The 14,620-nt window shown below is 47.9% G+C and overlaps 1 protein-coding gene across 6 annotated transcripts in view; it reads left to right on the top strand.

Moving 5' to 3' along the window:
- The window catches only part of Pxylp1 (2-phosphoxylose phosphatase 1), a 54,550-nt gene extending 41,057 nt beyond the window's left edge, over window positions 1–13,493 (top strand). For all 6 annotated transcript variants that reach the window (XM_046431710.2, XM_046431712.2, XM_046431711.2 and 3 more), the window contains 2 exons: window positions 6,048–6,187; window positions 11,190–13,493. In XM_046431710.2, the coding sequence (XP_046287666.1) occupies window positions 6,048–6,187; window positions 11,190–12,127 (1,078 nt within the window). In that variant the 3' untranslated portion in view covers window positions 12,128–13,493. The remainder of the gene's footprint in view (window positions 1–6,047; window positions 6,188–11,189) is intronic.
- The last annotated feature ends 1,127 nt before the right edge of the window (window positions 13,494–14,620 follow it).

Genomic DNA, 14,620 nt, shown 5'->3' with positions numbered 1-14,620 from the left:
GTCTCTGCTCTCCCTGACTGTCCCTGGATCACCAGGGCCCAGCCCAGAGCTTGGCGTGAAGCAGTTATTGGACTGGGTGGGTTGCAGAATGAGTTCAGGACTTCAGTGAGAATCACAGGGCGTAGTGCCTTTGATGTGCTCCTGTCACGCGCCTGCCGATGGGTTGAAGCCTCAGCCATGGAATCCCTGGAGGCCTTTGCAACGTGTTTGATGATGGCAAAATCACTTCAGCTCCCTGGGCCTCTGTTCTCCACTCTGGAAAGCAGGGTTAATGATGCCTCCCATACAGCACCTGTGAAGTCCAATGAGACAATGGGATAAGCATTTAGGCTAGTCCACTAAGCCTGATGAGTGGTCACATGTCATTGCCCACAGTGGCTGGGGCCTTCTGGGCCCAGCCACTTTCCTCCTCTGCAGTAGACTTGACCAGTCACTAGACCAGGCCATGTCCCAGGGCCCCTCATGCTATTGCCACAATGACAGGGCCCTCAGGTGGGGTCCTTTCTGGAGCGTCTGTGACCACTTGCCAGAGCTGCCTCTGTCTTCATTTCCCTTTGCCTATTTTCGTTTTATGGACCATCCTGTATTTGTAGGAGCTATTTTAAGTCCTTTGTGGAAGAGGGCAGGGTGTGCATGTTTAGTTCCAGTAGCCCCCCTCATCTGAGATCCCCTCTCCACCAGTTTCCATTACCCGTGGTCATCTGCAATCTAGAAATATTAATAGAAAATTCTAGAAATAAACAGAAAGTCCACATGCACATAACATTTATTAGGGTATATTGTTATGACTGTTCTGTTTTATTGTTATTCTTGTTAATGTCTCACTGTGCTTAACTTATAAATTAAGCCTTATCATAGTAGGTCTGTACAGGAAAAAAAGAAAAAATATATCATCCACAGTTTCAGACATCCATTAGTTATCCTGGAACCTGCCCCCCTCAGACAAGGGGTGCTACTGTACCTAACGTCTTTTACTCAATTCCATCTTTAAAGACACACATACTAGTGACAAGCCAGCTCGTCACTGGAGACATACAGCGTGAGGAGGAGCCCAGTGTGGGAGACCCACTGTGAGCCACCGACTAACTGCCCGGGGTCTGTGGATCTGGTTCCACAGCTGACATTTCAGCTCACAAATTAGCAACTTGGTGACATCCTCGCGGGCAGTGAGCCTTGCCTGCAGTGAGCGCACTGCTCCCACTGTGGAAGGGAATGTCTGGGCCAGAGGGAATCTCAGGCAGGCAGGAGTGGTGGCCCGTCCACACCAGTGCCTCAAAGTTTCCTCCCACATGGACACGTCTGTGACTCTTAGAGGTTTTGAACCTCTTTGCGAATGCCACACACTTTATGACAGGGGTCCCGTCTCATCCCTCAGAGTACTATGTTTAGCCAGCATGAAAGTATTCATTATTCATGTACCATGTTTAGTTAATTCCTTTTTGTACATTCAGGAATGTAAACCAAATGTGCTTTTGTAGATCTAAGGAGGAAAAACATTCACTTCAGTCCGCAATTATTCAACACATTTTAGTTCTGTTCTCCTATCGTGCGCCAGGTACTGTCACATAAACAGGAACATAAACAAAGCGAGGCAGCCAACCCGCGATGATCTGGAGAAGGGGTTGCAAGGAGGGAGTTCAAGGAGCCAAGGCTGGACCCAGGAGGAAGGGGAGGGTGGGCTTCAAAGTCACAGAGGGAAGGCCATCTCTGCCCTTGGGGCCTGCTCACCTCCAGAGAGACCAACTTAGTGCCGGTGTCTGGTGACCCTCCCTGAATGACAGCCAGCTCAGGTGGCAGAGACAGTGAGGAAAGAAGAGAAAGAAGAAGAGCAAGAAATGAAATGGTTTGAGTGCCCGCATTTTGGAGCATGAGCCAAAAGAGGGCAGCCCATCTCCACTGGGGGCAGGGAGAGGAGAGCAGCTGGCAGGTCAGGGAAGGCCACCCTGGGTCAGCAGCTGGAAAAGTGTGCAGGAACAGGTCAGGTAGCTGCTGACAAGAACTGGCCCCTGGGGCAGGGACACCAACCAGTGCACATCGGGGGATGCAGGACAGGGTGGATGCTGGGGTCCTCAAAGTGAGGAGTGCAGAGGGGTGGAAACAAGGCTGTCTCCGATGCTCCCAGTGCCAGCAGGGGAGAGAAGGCATGAAGTGACCACGCTGCACAGCAGGGGTTGGAAGCAGGTGGCAGGGTTAATGCTGTTAAGGGACAGTGGTCCAGAGGGAGTCCCTGGGAGCGGGGCCTGCCTTCCAACCACAGCCTCCAAGGCCTCCTCTGCCATCTGACCTCCCCTGGTGCTCCCCTCACCCTCTCTGTGCTGCAGCGCTCCCAGCTCTCCCCGGGACACACTTCATTATACAAATAATGATGGAGTCTGGAACTCAGGGAAGGGCCGCAGAGATGGAGGGGCGGGCCTTAGAGAAGGGCCATGCGGGGTCATTAGGCAGATTAGGAGGGGAATTGTGTCCAGATTCTGATGGGTCATCTTCTGGTGGCACCGCCCCTCCCTGGAATAGAGAGCATGGAAGAAGGGAGGAGGGAAGGGAAATTGTGACTTTGGGCGTCCGTGCTGCGAGGGAGCCGTCTTCCAACATTCAGGTGACACCGTCCAGTACTTGGGCGCTCGGGAGCATCATCTTGCTGCGAGACGGGGTCACTGGACAGTGTTGAGTATGTGGGTGGCAGCTGAAGCTGCGGGCTTGAGTAGATCCCAGGGAGAACCTGCAGAGTGGGGAAAGGGCCAGAAGCAGGCCTAGGAAGCAACATTATGTAATTGGCACTGAGAGGAAAGAGGCCCCTCCAGGGGTGAGGCTGAAGGTGTGCCAACTGGGGAGGTCGGCAGAGCAGAGGAGAGCAGAGGCGTGTGCGGCCATTACTCACATCACGTAGAACAAAAAGGCCCGGGAAGCCAAAGACAGAAGGGTACACTGGGCTTATTTTAGAATTTCATTTTGTTGAGATTGTAAATAATAATTTTTTTAGCATAAATGTTAAAAATCTGGTGTGAAGCCCTTCCTGTCCCCAGCCAGGTGGGTTTGGGGCGTGGCTTTCTGTTAACAGTGCTGATGCTCTCACTCTGTCCTCTGAGCACTTGAACATTCTGTGCAGGGCTCAGAAATGCCTCAGCATCCACTGAAGCAGAGCACGATCCCTCCTGAGAGTATAGATTGGCCATGGGGCTCTATCTCGAGCTTTGTGGCATGAATAGGGACGAGCAAGGCACATAAAAAATGTGAAAAAGACTCAGAAGTGAATGATTTGAAGGCTTTAAATCAGAGCACTGTGGATTCTTTCAGATTTCAGTATGAAAGCAGATTTCCAATGAGACGGCAATGAATTTTTGCGGAAGGAAAATGCATCTGCTTAGATACGATCATTTCTCCATTATTCAGGACAAGTCTGGGCCGTAGTAACAAAGAGACTCAAGAATATATTGCCTTAGCCAGGCCTCAGTGACTCACGCCTATAGTCCCAGCAACTTGGGAGGCTGAGGGAGGAGGAGTGCAAGTTCAAGTCCATCCTCAGCAACTTAGGGAGGTCCTAAACAACTTAGCAAGACCCTGTCTCAAAAAATAAAAATGGCTGGGGATGTAGGTCAGTGGTAGAGTGCTCCTAGATTCAATCAATCCCCAGTATCCACCCCACCCTGCCCCCGCAAAAAAAAAAAAAAAAAAAAAAAGGCCTTGCCTTAAATAATAAAGAGTTCGTCTCTTTTTTGGGTGAAGATATGAGATAAATGTTCCCAGTCATGTGCCTTGGCTCTACCTGGTCATCAGGGCTCTAGTTTCCTTCCAGGTGTTGATTCTACCATCCTCATGTACCACTGGCACGCTCACCCACGATGGCCTTTGTTTTTAAGATTTCCATCAAAATCTGCATGTTTTAATAAACACTACAGGAACTCATCGTATTCGTCACTACAGATCATGGAGGGCTTGGCATTCAGGGTTGGTGTTTGCATGAGGATGAGACACTTCACAGTTGAATCCATCCCCATGTGTTTTTGGCACATCTACCTTGTGCTCGGTGTCCTCTGGGCTCCATGGAGCTGTAGCAAAGGGAGGCAAGGCCAGGGGGTCAGATGGGAACATGTCCAGGGACTCAGTTACCTAGTCCTTCCCCTATTAAAATCACTGAGCCACCTGTTATCTGTTTTGGAAGTGAAGTTTTTTTCCCCTCTGTGAATCTTTGTCTTTCCATACAAGAAAAGTAGCAGTGATGGATGCAATTAGCTATCAAAGCATCATTAAGCAACCAGAGGCCCTGAAAACCTAGGGCATCTCAGCAAACATTCAGTAGTGAAATTCCCCCATTGCTCAAATTGGCAGCAAAACTGTCTCAGATCCTCAGAAATCACCAACCTGAAATGATGAGCCGGAGCAGAAACTTGACTCCTGTCCATGGTCAGCCTTTGTTCCTGTGGATCTGCGTATGCCCCTCATTGTCAGTCTGGGCATTTCATTTCCTAGTTTGCAAACATCTGTGTGCTTTAACCTCAGGAAAAATGAAATTCTCTCTGTGTTTTTATGGAAAGGCATAATTCCCTGAAGCCATGCAGGGTGATTTATGAAACTCTTCTGCATGTCAGGATTAATATTCTCTCAATTTAAAACATGTTTTTTAAAAGATGGATTTTTTTTTTCAGCTTTATGTTTTTGAAAGATAATACACGCATTTTGGCAGCAATATTTAAAGCATCACCAAAGTTAATTGGGCTTTCAGACAGCAGGGGTTTGCTATTAGAAAGCTTTATCTTGGCTTCTCACTGGTCCCTGTGTAGTTTTGTTGTGAACGTCTCTGTTCATTTTTGTTCACCTGGAAAATGTGGACACATTCATGGGCCATTTCATTATTCAAAGAAAATGTCCATATGCTCATAGGTCATTCATTATTCAGGGGAAGTGACTTTGAAAGTAAATTATATCTTCACTGACCGTACAGAAATGTAGATCATCTCAGACCTCATATACAAACTTTTTTAGCTCTTCCTCACCACTCCACATTCATATGTGCAAAATGCATGTTGAACTATAAAGAGCTACAGAGACCTTGGATGTCTCGTTCAGTTTCCAGAGGTCAGAAAAAGTAAAGGTTAGGGTCAGCTAGGTCAAGGTTGGGTGGACTTTCTAGGAGGAAAGGACTTGTAGAAGGTGTGCAGTGGGAAAGGATGGGGTGTGCTATGTGCTGGGAGGACCAGTTGGCCCTGTGTGGCCAGGGCACACTGCTGGAGGGAACACGGCTGGGCAAGTGGGGAGCCGCAGGTGGGGCCAGAACAGCCTGTGCACAGCTCTTTCCTGAATGTGGCAATGTGGAAGGGCAGTGACCCAGCAGAGGTGCCTTTGAGGTCCATCCCTCTGGCTATGGAGAGGACCACAGTGAAAGGGTACAGTTAACCTGCAGGAAGGCTGGTGAGGGCCCATTGCCATCCAGATGGAAGCTGCCTGAGGCCAGAACCCAGGGATGCAGGAGAAGGAGACAAAGAAGCACCAAGTGGAAGGATCTGGGAAGTTGGAGGGCAAGTGACAAGGGAGAGAACAGGACAACCCCTTGCCTGGGGCAGGGCTGCTGCGTAGTTTTGGGTGGCCTCCAGGGAAGGCCAAGAGCAGCCCGGTAGGGAGAAAGCTGGAACAGGACAAAGACAAATCCCACAGGGCCACCTTAGGTGCAGTGAGGGGCTCGGGCTGACCTTCCAGAGAATGTTCCCGTGGTTGAGTCATAATGAAATTGCAATTTAAAAGTGATGGACCCAGCAGCTCAGGAGGCTGACGTGGGAGGATCCTGAGTTCAAAGCCAGCCTCAGCAACTCAGCAAGGCATTAAGCAACTCAGCAAGACCCTATCTCTAAATAAAATATTTTTTAAGTAAAAGGGGCATGGGGCGGGGGATGTGGCTCAATGGTTAAGCACCCCTGGGTTCAATCCTCAGTACAAAAAGAAAAAGAAAAGTGGCTGAACCAGACCCTGTTACTGGGGGTGAGAAAGGTGTGGATGTGAAGTCCGGGCTGTGTGTGACGCACTCTGACCGTCAGTTTTCCATGTCTTCTCTTTAGGAAGCCTTACCACCCTAAACTGGAAGCTTTCGTGAATCACATGTCCAAAGGATCAGGATCCTCTTTCGAAAGCCCCTTGAACTCTATGCCGCTCTACCCCAACCATGCCCTGTGTGAGATGGGGGAGCTCACGCAGACAGGTACGTGACCGCCCCCCACCCCTCCCCTCACCCACATGAGGAACCGATACTCTGGGTGAGGTGCTATGGGGCTCAGAGGGGAATCGACCCTCACCTCGAGGTGCTCCAAGACTCCCAGGTAGCTGATAAACATCGGCTACACTGGGCTTATTTTAGAATTTCATTTTGTTGAGATTGTAAATAATGACCCAGCAGTAAGAAGAAAAATGACTTTTCTTCTTACTGCAAAAGTGATGCATGTTCAGGAAGAGAATTGATAAGATTTTAAAACCAAAAGAAAGCACCAGAGTGTCACCAAGGAAGCAGACCCTGAGTGGTGACCTTTCTTGCTGTGGGTGTGTGTGTGTGTGTGTGTGTGTGTGTATGCACACACACATAGAGCAGTATGTCACTAACACACTCTGACCCGCTTTGTGACATCAGAATATTTGACGAGCATTTTGCCCTGTCATTTAATGTTCACCCCATGACCGTGATGGCCGCACACTGCTCCACCCAGGAGGGACCGTCGCTTACCTGACCAGCCTATGTTCTTATGTCTTGCAAACCAAACTGCTGCTTGAATGTAGCAGACCTCAGGGAGCCACGGTATGGCGATTCCCACTGCACATGGAGGATGTTTGGCCTCCTCACGAAGCCTATCTCTGCCTCTATGGCCTAGTCGTACCACTGTGCAGTCAGGTCACCATCAGGGGAGGTCACTGAGTTAGCTGCAGGGTGACATTTGCTGGGAAGGAAATGGCATTTCAGGGTCCTGGTTCTTCAGTCTGGGACCTCAAAGGACCTTTGTGCAGCCACCAGCCTCCGTGGGGATATGGAGAGGCCCGACACCATGCTCTGGTCCCTCGTTCTGTCAGCATCTTGGGGCCTCTGTTTAGATGGAAGGAGGGTCTTTGTCCTAGAGTTGGGACTGCTGGGTTTTGCCAGGTGTTCAAAGCCACAGTTGTTGGGGGAGTGACGGCAGGTGACAGAGGGGCAAACAAGGCTCTGGAGGACTTGCCTTAGCTGGAGAGTTGGGTCCAAAGCCAGTACCACGTGCATGACCTCTGTGTGAGTTTAGAATAGGGCTTTTCATCCTGCCTGACTACCACTCCCTTTTCTTCACAAATGTTTTATTCTCCCTCAAATATCCTGAAGTGAAAGTTCTAAATAATATAGCCCTTCTAGATACTCATTTTTTTAAAAAGTTCTCTCGGGGCCCCAGCTGTACCAAGCAAAAGGAAACTAGGTTCTCTGTGTCTATCAAATATAAATGCTTGGGAACTGCTACAGTAGGAAATAGAGTAATCAAGTGTCCTCCCTGAATATGCCTTGGTGACCGTGACAGTTACAAATGCAGATGATTGACACCACATGTTAGTTTGTGGATTCTCTTCAAGTTCTAATCAGAACAAAGTACAGATCTCCCTTAATTTATGTCTCCTCTCTGGAAATTCAGTGGACGTTAATGTTACCCAAAAGTCATTTTATGTTTGTAGACACAAGAAGCCAGAGTTATATTCTAGACTAAAATGTTTGAACAGGTTTTCTCCATGGGAGTATCTTGTGGTACATTCAGATGTCGTGTGGGACAGAACGGTTGTCCCATGTGAAGAGTGTCTAGCCCCCTGTCCCCACCCATGAGGTCCCAGGAAGGCCCTTCCCTGATACTGTGCTGATTCAAGTCTGTCTGGCCCCACTTGAGTGGCCCTCCCTGAGGACAGGACCTCACTTGCTGAGAACTGCTGGTTACACTGTCTGGTTGTGAACATCAGAAACCAAGTCAAGTGAAAAGGGAAATTTATTATAAGAATTCAGGGGTGACTCAAAGAGTCCAAGGGTAAGAATGCGGCCAGACCTCCAGAGACTGGGACTGGGAGTAAAAGGCTGTCTCACCCCTGCCTCTCACTGTGGCTTTTTGCTGGGTGTCTGCCAATTAGTTAGCAGTAAGAGCCACACCCAGAGACGAATGTACAGGCCAAAAGCTTGAGAGAGAGACTCCACTGAGGTCCGAGAGGGTCAAGGTGACAGAATAACTGTGCAGCGAGCAGAGGGGACAGGAGGCTCAGCCTGAGGATCCAGCCTGTGGCCCAGGCTAGGTGCAGGGGGAGCTCACACACTTAGAGGCAGTCATTCATTTGGACTTTTCTTCTCAACTGATGTATCATCATCTTTGTTCTGTCAATGAGCATTACTCTGGGAATCATTTTTTCAGGGCCCATTTACTCCTGTTCCTTCATTCTCTTTAATGGTCACTTTTATCTTCTATTTTCAATGTCTTTAAAAATGCATGGCTGTCGTAAGAGTCATTTTTTCCTGGCATACTTATGGCACCCCACAGTGACTGCATCAGATGGCTCCTCGGCGCCTGCTCTGCTGGAGAGGCCCTGGTGGTGGCTGAGCCGGCAAAGCCATTATGAGCAAGGCCCTCTCGGTGCCTGTCCTAAAGGGATCCCTGGGGCTGTGTTACAGGGCTGGGGCCTTTCAGGAAATTAAGGCAGCACAAAGGTCCTGTTTCAAACCCTGATTCTTGCATTCAAGTCAGAAGGAGTTCAGACATGCCACTCAGAGAAACAGGAAAGAATTTATTGGAAGGGAGGGGCAAGGGAGAGAGTGGCTCCTCTCAGAGAGGAGAGGGACAATGTGCCTCTCCTGCCCTCCAGTTTTATTGGGGGACCCAGAGAAATTTCCAGAGAGTCCCGCCTAGGTCCACCTCTTGACCTTTGACTGGCAGCATGTGACATCAGACTTTCAAGTCACACTGCCATGACAACTCTAGGTCACTTTGGCCATGCTGACCAGTTCTAATTGTATTCTTAACCATAAATTCTTACAGATTTTCTGGTTAGGAGGAATTACCCTTATCTTCCTGAATTCCAGGATTTGACGGTAACTTGGGTTTCTTTTATCAACATTATCTCAGGCCAGCATTTCTCCTGAGGGTAACAGGAAGTTTGCTGAGGAATGTGACAGATCCTGTCCACTTAGGCCAGGCAGGGCTGCAGATAAATTGCTTCTTGAAAAAGAGAGCATGTGGGGGTCGGCACAGTGGGCCCATTTCACAGAATGATTCCCTTAACCTCATGTTCCCACCACTCAAGTCTATCTGGCCCCACTTGAGTGGCCACTCAAGTCTGTCTGGCCACTCCAGAATAACACATGGAGAGAACTAGAAGCTGGAAGGGAACTGCAGCTGGAAGCTGCAGGTCTTAGGCAATCAACACAGGCCTTGAAGTCAGACCTGTGAAATGGGCCTCCTGGTCTCTCCCCAGCGGGTCTGGCAGTAAATTAAATTAGATAATATGTGTATCGAGAGCTTCCCAGGGTTCTAGCCTGTGGCAGACTCTCTGCAAGTGCAGCTGATGTTGTCACAGAGGTCCCACAGCACAAAGGAACAGAAAGGAAATACTAATTGGAGCTGGGAGAGGCAGAAAGGCGGTAGATGGAGCCAGGTGTTGACTGGGGGCCTCTCTAGGCAGAGAAAGTTGTATGTGGAGGGGAGAAGAAGCCCTAAATGACTAGAACTTCATATTTGTGCATGAAAATGTAGGGGAAAGCACAGAGCAAGGGTTAAGAGCACAAAATTGGGGCCAGATGGGGCCCTGACTTTCGTGTGAGTGGCTCAGGACTTTCGTTTCCTCATCTATCAAATAAGGAAAATGGGAGTAATGATGTAACACGCCTTCTTTATTGGGTTTTTGTGGAGGCGAGAAAGCCCCAGCACACAGTTAAGAACTCCACCTTGAATATAAAATCTACTCAGATTTTTCATATTCATCATTCATGGTTTGCCTCTGTTTGCAAATCATTTTGCAGATGCCCAGCTCAGGTCTCTGGGGGAATTCTGCTCTCAGTGCTCTCCTTTCACAGGGGGACCCAGAACCCTTTGTGCTTGTGGCCGAGCTAATGCCCTTCCAGGCCAACACACTGCCCCTGTCTCAGGCTTTCCAGCCTAAGTTGCCTGGTCTTGGCTGGGGCTGTCCAAACTATTTGGCATCTAAATAGTGACGTCACTGGTCATGGGGCCCGTGTGTGGCTCATGCCCTCCGAGGGTTTACACCCATTACTGAGATCACGTTCCCTCACATCCTGCGGACTGGAGGGAGGGCTTGCTTTTGTCTTGGGCTGCCTTCTCCTGCTTGAAAACAAATCTTTTTCATTTTTCTTTGAAGTGAATTTATTGTGCCATGGCATTGCAAAACGAAAATGATATTCAACTGTCAAAGTAAAGTCCGTGCTTCTACCCACGCCCCATCCACTCTCATTTCTGTGCCCCCATCATTCCCGGGAAAACCTTGGTGTTAGTTTCTTGTCCACCCTTGCAAAGTCTGTGTATACAAAATGCAGCCTCTGTGTTTTCCTTCTTTTTTTCTTTTTTTTTTTCTTTAAGGAGCACAATAAACATATTTTTTTTTTTTTAAGGATCACAATAAGCATTCCTTTTTAAAAGTATTCTCCTGGATTTCTGAAAGATCATTCCAAATCACACAGAGCACATCCTTGTTGATGAGCAGATCTTGGCAGAGTGTCCCCAACAGGTTAGCAGAGAGCCTTTGGTTGGGCAGTCTGAGGGAAAGAGTCAAGGAGGGAATGTCTGCTGGCAGCGAGGGACATCCAGCAGTCGTCTCCACCTGACAGATTCTGGGGAGCCATCCCCACACACAGGACTGCTGTATCCCAGGCAGGAGGGAGAAAGCTGTCCTTGGATCATGCCAGTCACAGCCTAGATGACCCCCGGATGGGCGATTCATACTGTCACAATGCTGTTCTCTGGAAAGGAGCCAGCCCAGCAGGAGGGAGAGTGGCAGAAGGTCTTGTGCTCCCCCAAAAGCCATGCCCATTCCACTCACCGCCCCCCTACCCCGTGAACCCCCATTACCAGCTGGTGTGAGCCCGTTCCTGCAGTCCCTGCATTGTAGGGACACATGCTCCGTCCCATTGTCTTACATTCCAGATCTCCCCTCGCCACCGTTCCCCTTGCTAAGCTGGTGGTAAGGAAGGCCTTTGTCACCCTGTTTTTCAGGAGTCGTGCAGCATTTGCAGAATGGCCAGCTGCTGGGGGACATCTACCTAAAGAAACACAAACTCCTGCCGAGCGACTGGTCCCCAGACCAGCTTTACTTAGAGACCACGGGGAGGAGCCGCACCCTACAGAGCGGGCTGGCCTTGCTCTATGGCTTCCTCCCAGATTTTGACTGGAAGAAGATCTATTTCCGGCACCAGCCAAGTGTGCTCTTCTGCTCTGGAAACTGCTATTGCCCCGTGAGAAACCAGTATCTGGAAAAGGAGCAGCGTCGCCAGTACCTCCTGCGGTTGAAGAACAGCCAGCTGGAGCAGACCTACGGGGAGATGGCCAAGATCGTGAATGTCCCCACCAAGCTGCTCCGGGCCGCCAACCCCATCGACTCCATGCTTTGTCACTTCTGCCACAACGTCAGCTTCCCCTGCACCAGCAGCGGCTGTTTCGACATGGAGCACTTCAAGGTGATCAAGATGCACCAGATCGAGGACGAGAAAGAGAGGCGCAAGAAGAGACTGTACCTGGGGTACTCGCTGCTGGGCGCCCACCCCATCCTCAATCAAACCATCGATCGGATGCAGCGCATCGCTGAGGGCAGGAAGGATGAGGTCTTTGCCCTCTACTCTGCCCACGACGTCACTCTATCACCAGTTCTCAGTGCCTTGGGCCTTTCGGAAGCCAGGTTCCCGAGGTTTGCCGCCAGGCTCATCTTTGAGCTCTGGCAAGACAGAGAAAAGCCCAGCGAACATTCTGTGCGGATTCTCTACAATGGAGTCGACGTGACATTCCACACCTTCTTCTGCCAGGACCACCACAAGCGTTCTTCCAAGCCCATGTGTCCTCTTGAGAACTTGGTCCGCTTTGTCAAAAGGGACATGTTTGTGACCCTGGACAGCAGTAGTACTAATTATCACGATGCCTGTCACAGGGAAGGAGTCTAAAGATACATGGTACAGCCTACATTGGTACTGAGGGCTGGCAGGGTTCTCTTCTACTTCTGTCTGTTGGTAAAGGTACAAGAATATTGATTTTTAAAGGTGAAAACTTGCGTTTGGGAGCCACAGAGGCGGTCCAGGCTGAACACTAAGCACATGTTATAAGTTGGTACGTGAGTTACTCAGTACACAGGAAGAAGGAGGTACTGTTTCATAGCCAGACCACTCAGAATGCCAGGTTAATAGTCACTATCCAAAGTTGCCAATTAAAGTTTGTATTCCTTTGGCCTGCCATAGAACCAGCAAACCTTAGCCAAATTTTCTTAATCTTGGACACTTTTACCTCGTCCTTGTCCAAAGAAAAATTTCCAGAAGGGATTTGTCTAAAACAGGGGATGGCCAATGTTTTTCCATAAAAAGGCAGAGAGAGAGGCAGAGAGTAAATATTTTACACCATGCAGAACAAAAGGCAACACACCATCTCTGTCACTTCTCAACTCTGCCCTAGCAATGCAGAGCAACCAGAGACAACACATAAAGAAGTAAAGTGTGGCTGTGGGCACAGGCCCTACAAAACAGGCAGTGGCTCATGGTGGCTCACAGGGTATAGTGTGCTGACCCCTGATTTAAAATCAGGCTGTACTATAATTGCACTCTCAGCACTTTGAGAACCAGCTGAATACCAAGAATTATTCGAAGGTTCCGCCAGTAACTTCTGCTAGAAACACAGAATCTGGTCTGACACTATAACAAAACATCAAATCCGAACAAACCATAGAGAAATGACTAGAATAATACTTGATGTTCATGATGATTGTGGTACAAGATAGTTTTAAGTATGTTTGAAATATCTGTCTGCTGTAGTCTATTTGCTGTGTATGCTGAAATTTTTGTATTCCATTTAGTATTTTTATAGTCTGGGAAAATATTTTCTAAGACCAGTTTTAGACACGCTCTTATTCCTATAGTAATATTCAATTTTCTGTACCTGCTTGGTGGTTGGAAGAAGGCCAGAAGCTGAATTCAGGCACTTTTTTCCAAAAGACTAATGACGGCTCATTCCTTTTGACAAGTCCTAGAATTGGATCAATTTTTAAACCATTTTCATCAGTTTCAAATGGCAAATTCCGATTGATTTTTAAATACGTTTTTAGAACTTTGTTACTAGATAATTAATCTTTCTAAGGTATTTTATATATTAGAAGCAATTATTATTAAATCTGTGATTTTGAAATAATGGTGCTAGTTCTCTTCACAGAAATGTAAAGTCCAAGTGAGATCTCCAGTGTCGGTAGAATTCCAGCCCCTTCTTGATTTTGTCCAATGTTGCATTTGAACACATCTGTTTCTATAAATAAATTTTTGAAGAATACTTTTCCTGTGCAACTAGTGTGTACCCATAAGTCGCTCAAGTTCTTTCCAAGTGAGAAACAATATTTTTAAAATGTATCTTACCTGCTGTGTTTAGTGCTGAGAATCATATCCTCTCTGGAGCATTTAAAGTCTCTTCAGATTTCTTGCACCCACTTGCAGTATATCTGAATTAGAACTGCTAAAAAACAGCTTGAAGATTTAACGATAAAAGCAAATTAGAAGACTTTTTTAAAAAAGCAATTCTTGTGAGGCATGGTTGTACTTGCCTACAATCCCGATGACTCAGGAGGCTAAGGTAGGAGACTGCAAATTCAAAGCCAGCCTCAGCAAGTTTATGAGGCCCTAAGCAACTGAATGAGACCCTGTCGCAAAATGAAAAATAAAAAAGGCTGGGGATGTGGTTCACTAGTTAAGTGCCCCTGGGTTCAATCCCTGGTACAAAAAAAAAAAAAAATCAATTCTTAACATCTGTCAGTAAAAGTATATGTTTTGGCTATGACAATATCAAAAATGAAGGTAATGTTTTATCTCCTGTGACTGCATTAAAATATGCTCCCCAATCTTGGTTGTGAGCCACATCATTCCATGGCAAAGACAGAAAACACTGACCTGAGGTTGAGGGGCATAATCTTCAATTTTGAGGCCATAGTCTAATGGCTTAATTCATGACAACTCTGGGTATGTACATGTATATATTTACCTTTCTTGGTTTTATGATTGAAATCAATACATGCATACTGGAAAATAATCAAATAATACTGAAAAGCAACTGCAGAAGTGACATTTTCACTTGTCAGAGGGGAAAGAACAAGGCTCAGACTCCCACTGTGCTCTTTCAACACACTATGGAAACCAGGCGTGTGCAGGTTTTCCCCACACACCAAGGAAGCAGTCAGTTCTGCCGCTGGGTGTTCAATCCTGTCCTCAAACTTATTACCTGTCAGATGTCAGATCCCATGGGTTGAGGGTTTAGTCCCCAGGACCACCCCACACACACTGCAGATGCCCATGGCAAACCTCAGGAGGTTTTACCTGTGCTTCTGACTGACCCACTATAAATTGGGGCTCTCACCATCCCCCTTCTTGGGTTCAGTTAATTAACATGCTCAAGTGATTCACAGAATC

This window comes from Marmota monax, unplaced genomic scaffold (genome assembly GCF_021218885.2).
Source record: "Marmota monax isolate L192 unplaced genomic scaffold, Marmota_monax_Labrador192_F-V1.1 WCK01_AAM20220418_F8-fsc00022, whole genome shotgun sequence".
In the NCBI taxonomy this organism is placed as follows: Eukaryota; Metazoa; Chordata; class Mammalia; order Rodentia; family Sciuridae; genus Marmota; species Marmota monax.
This window is presented reverse-complemented; position numbering and strand designations above follow the sequence as displayed.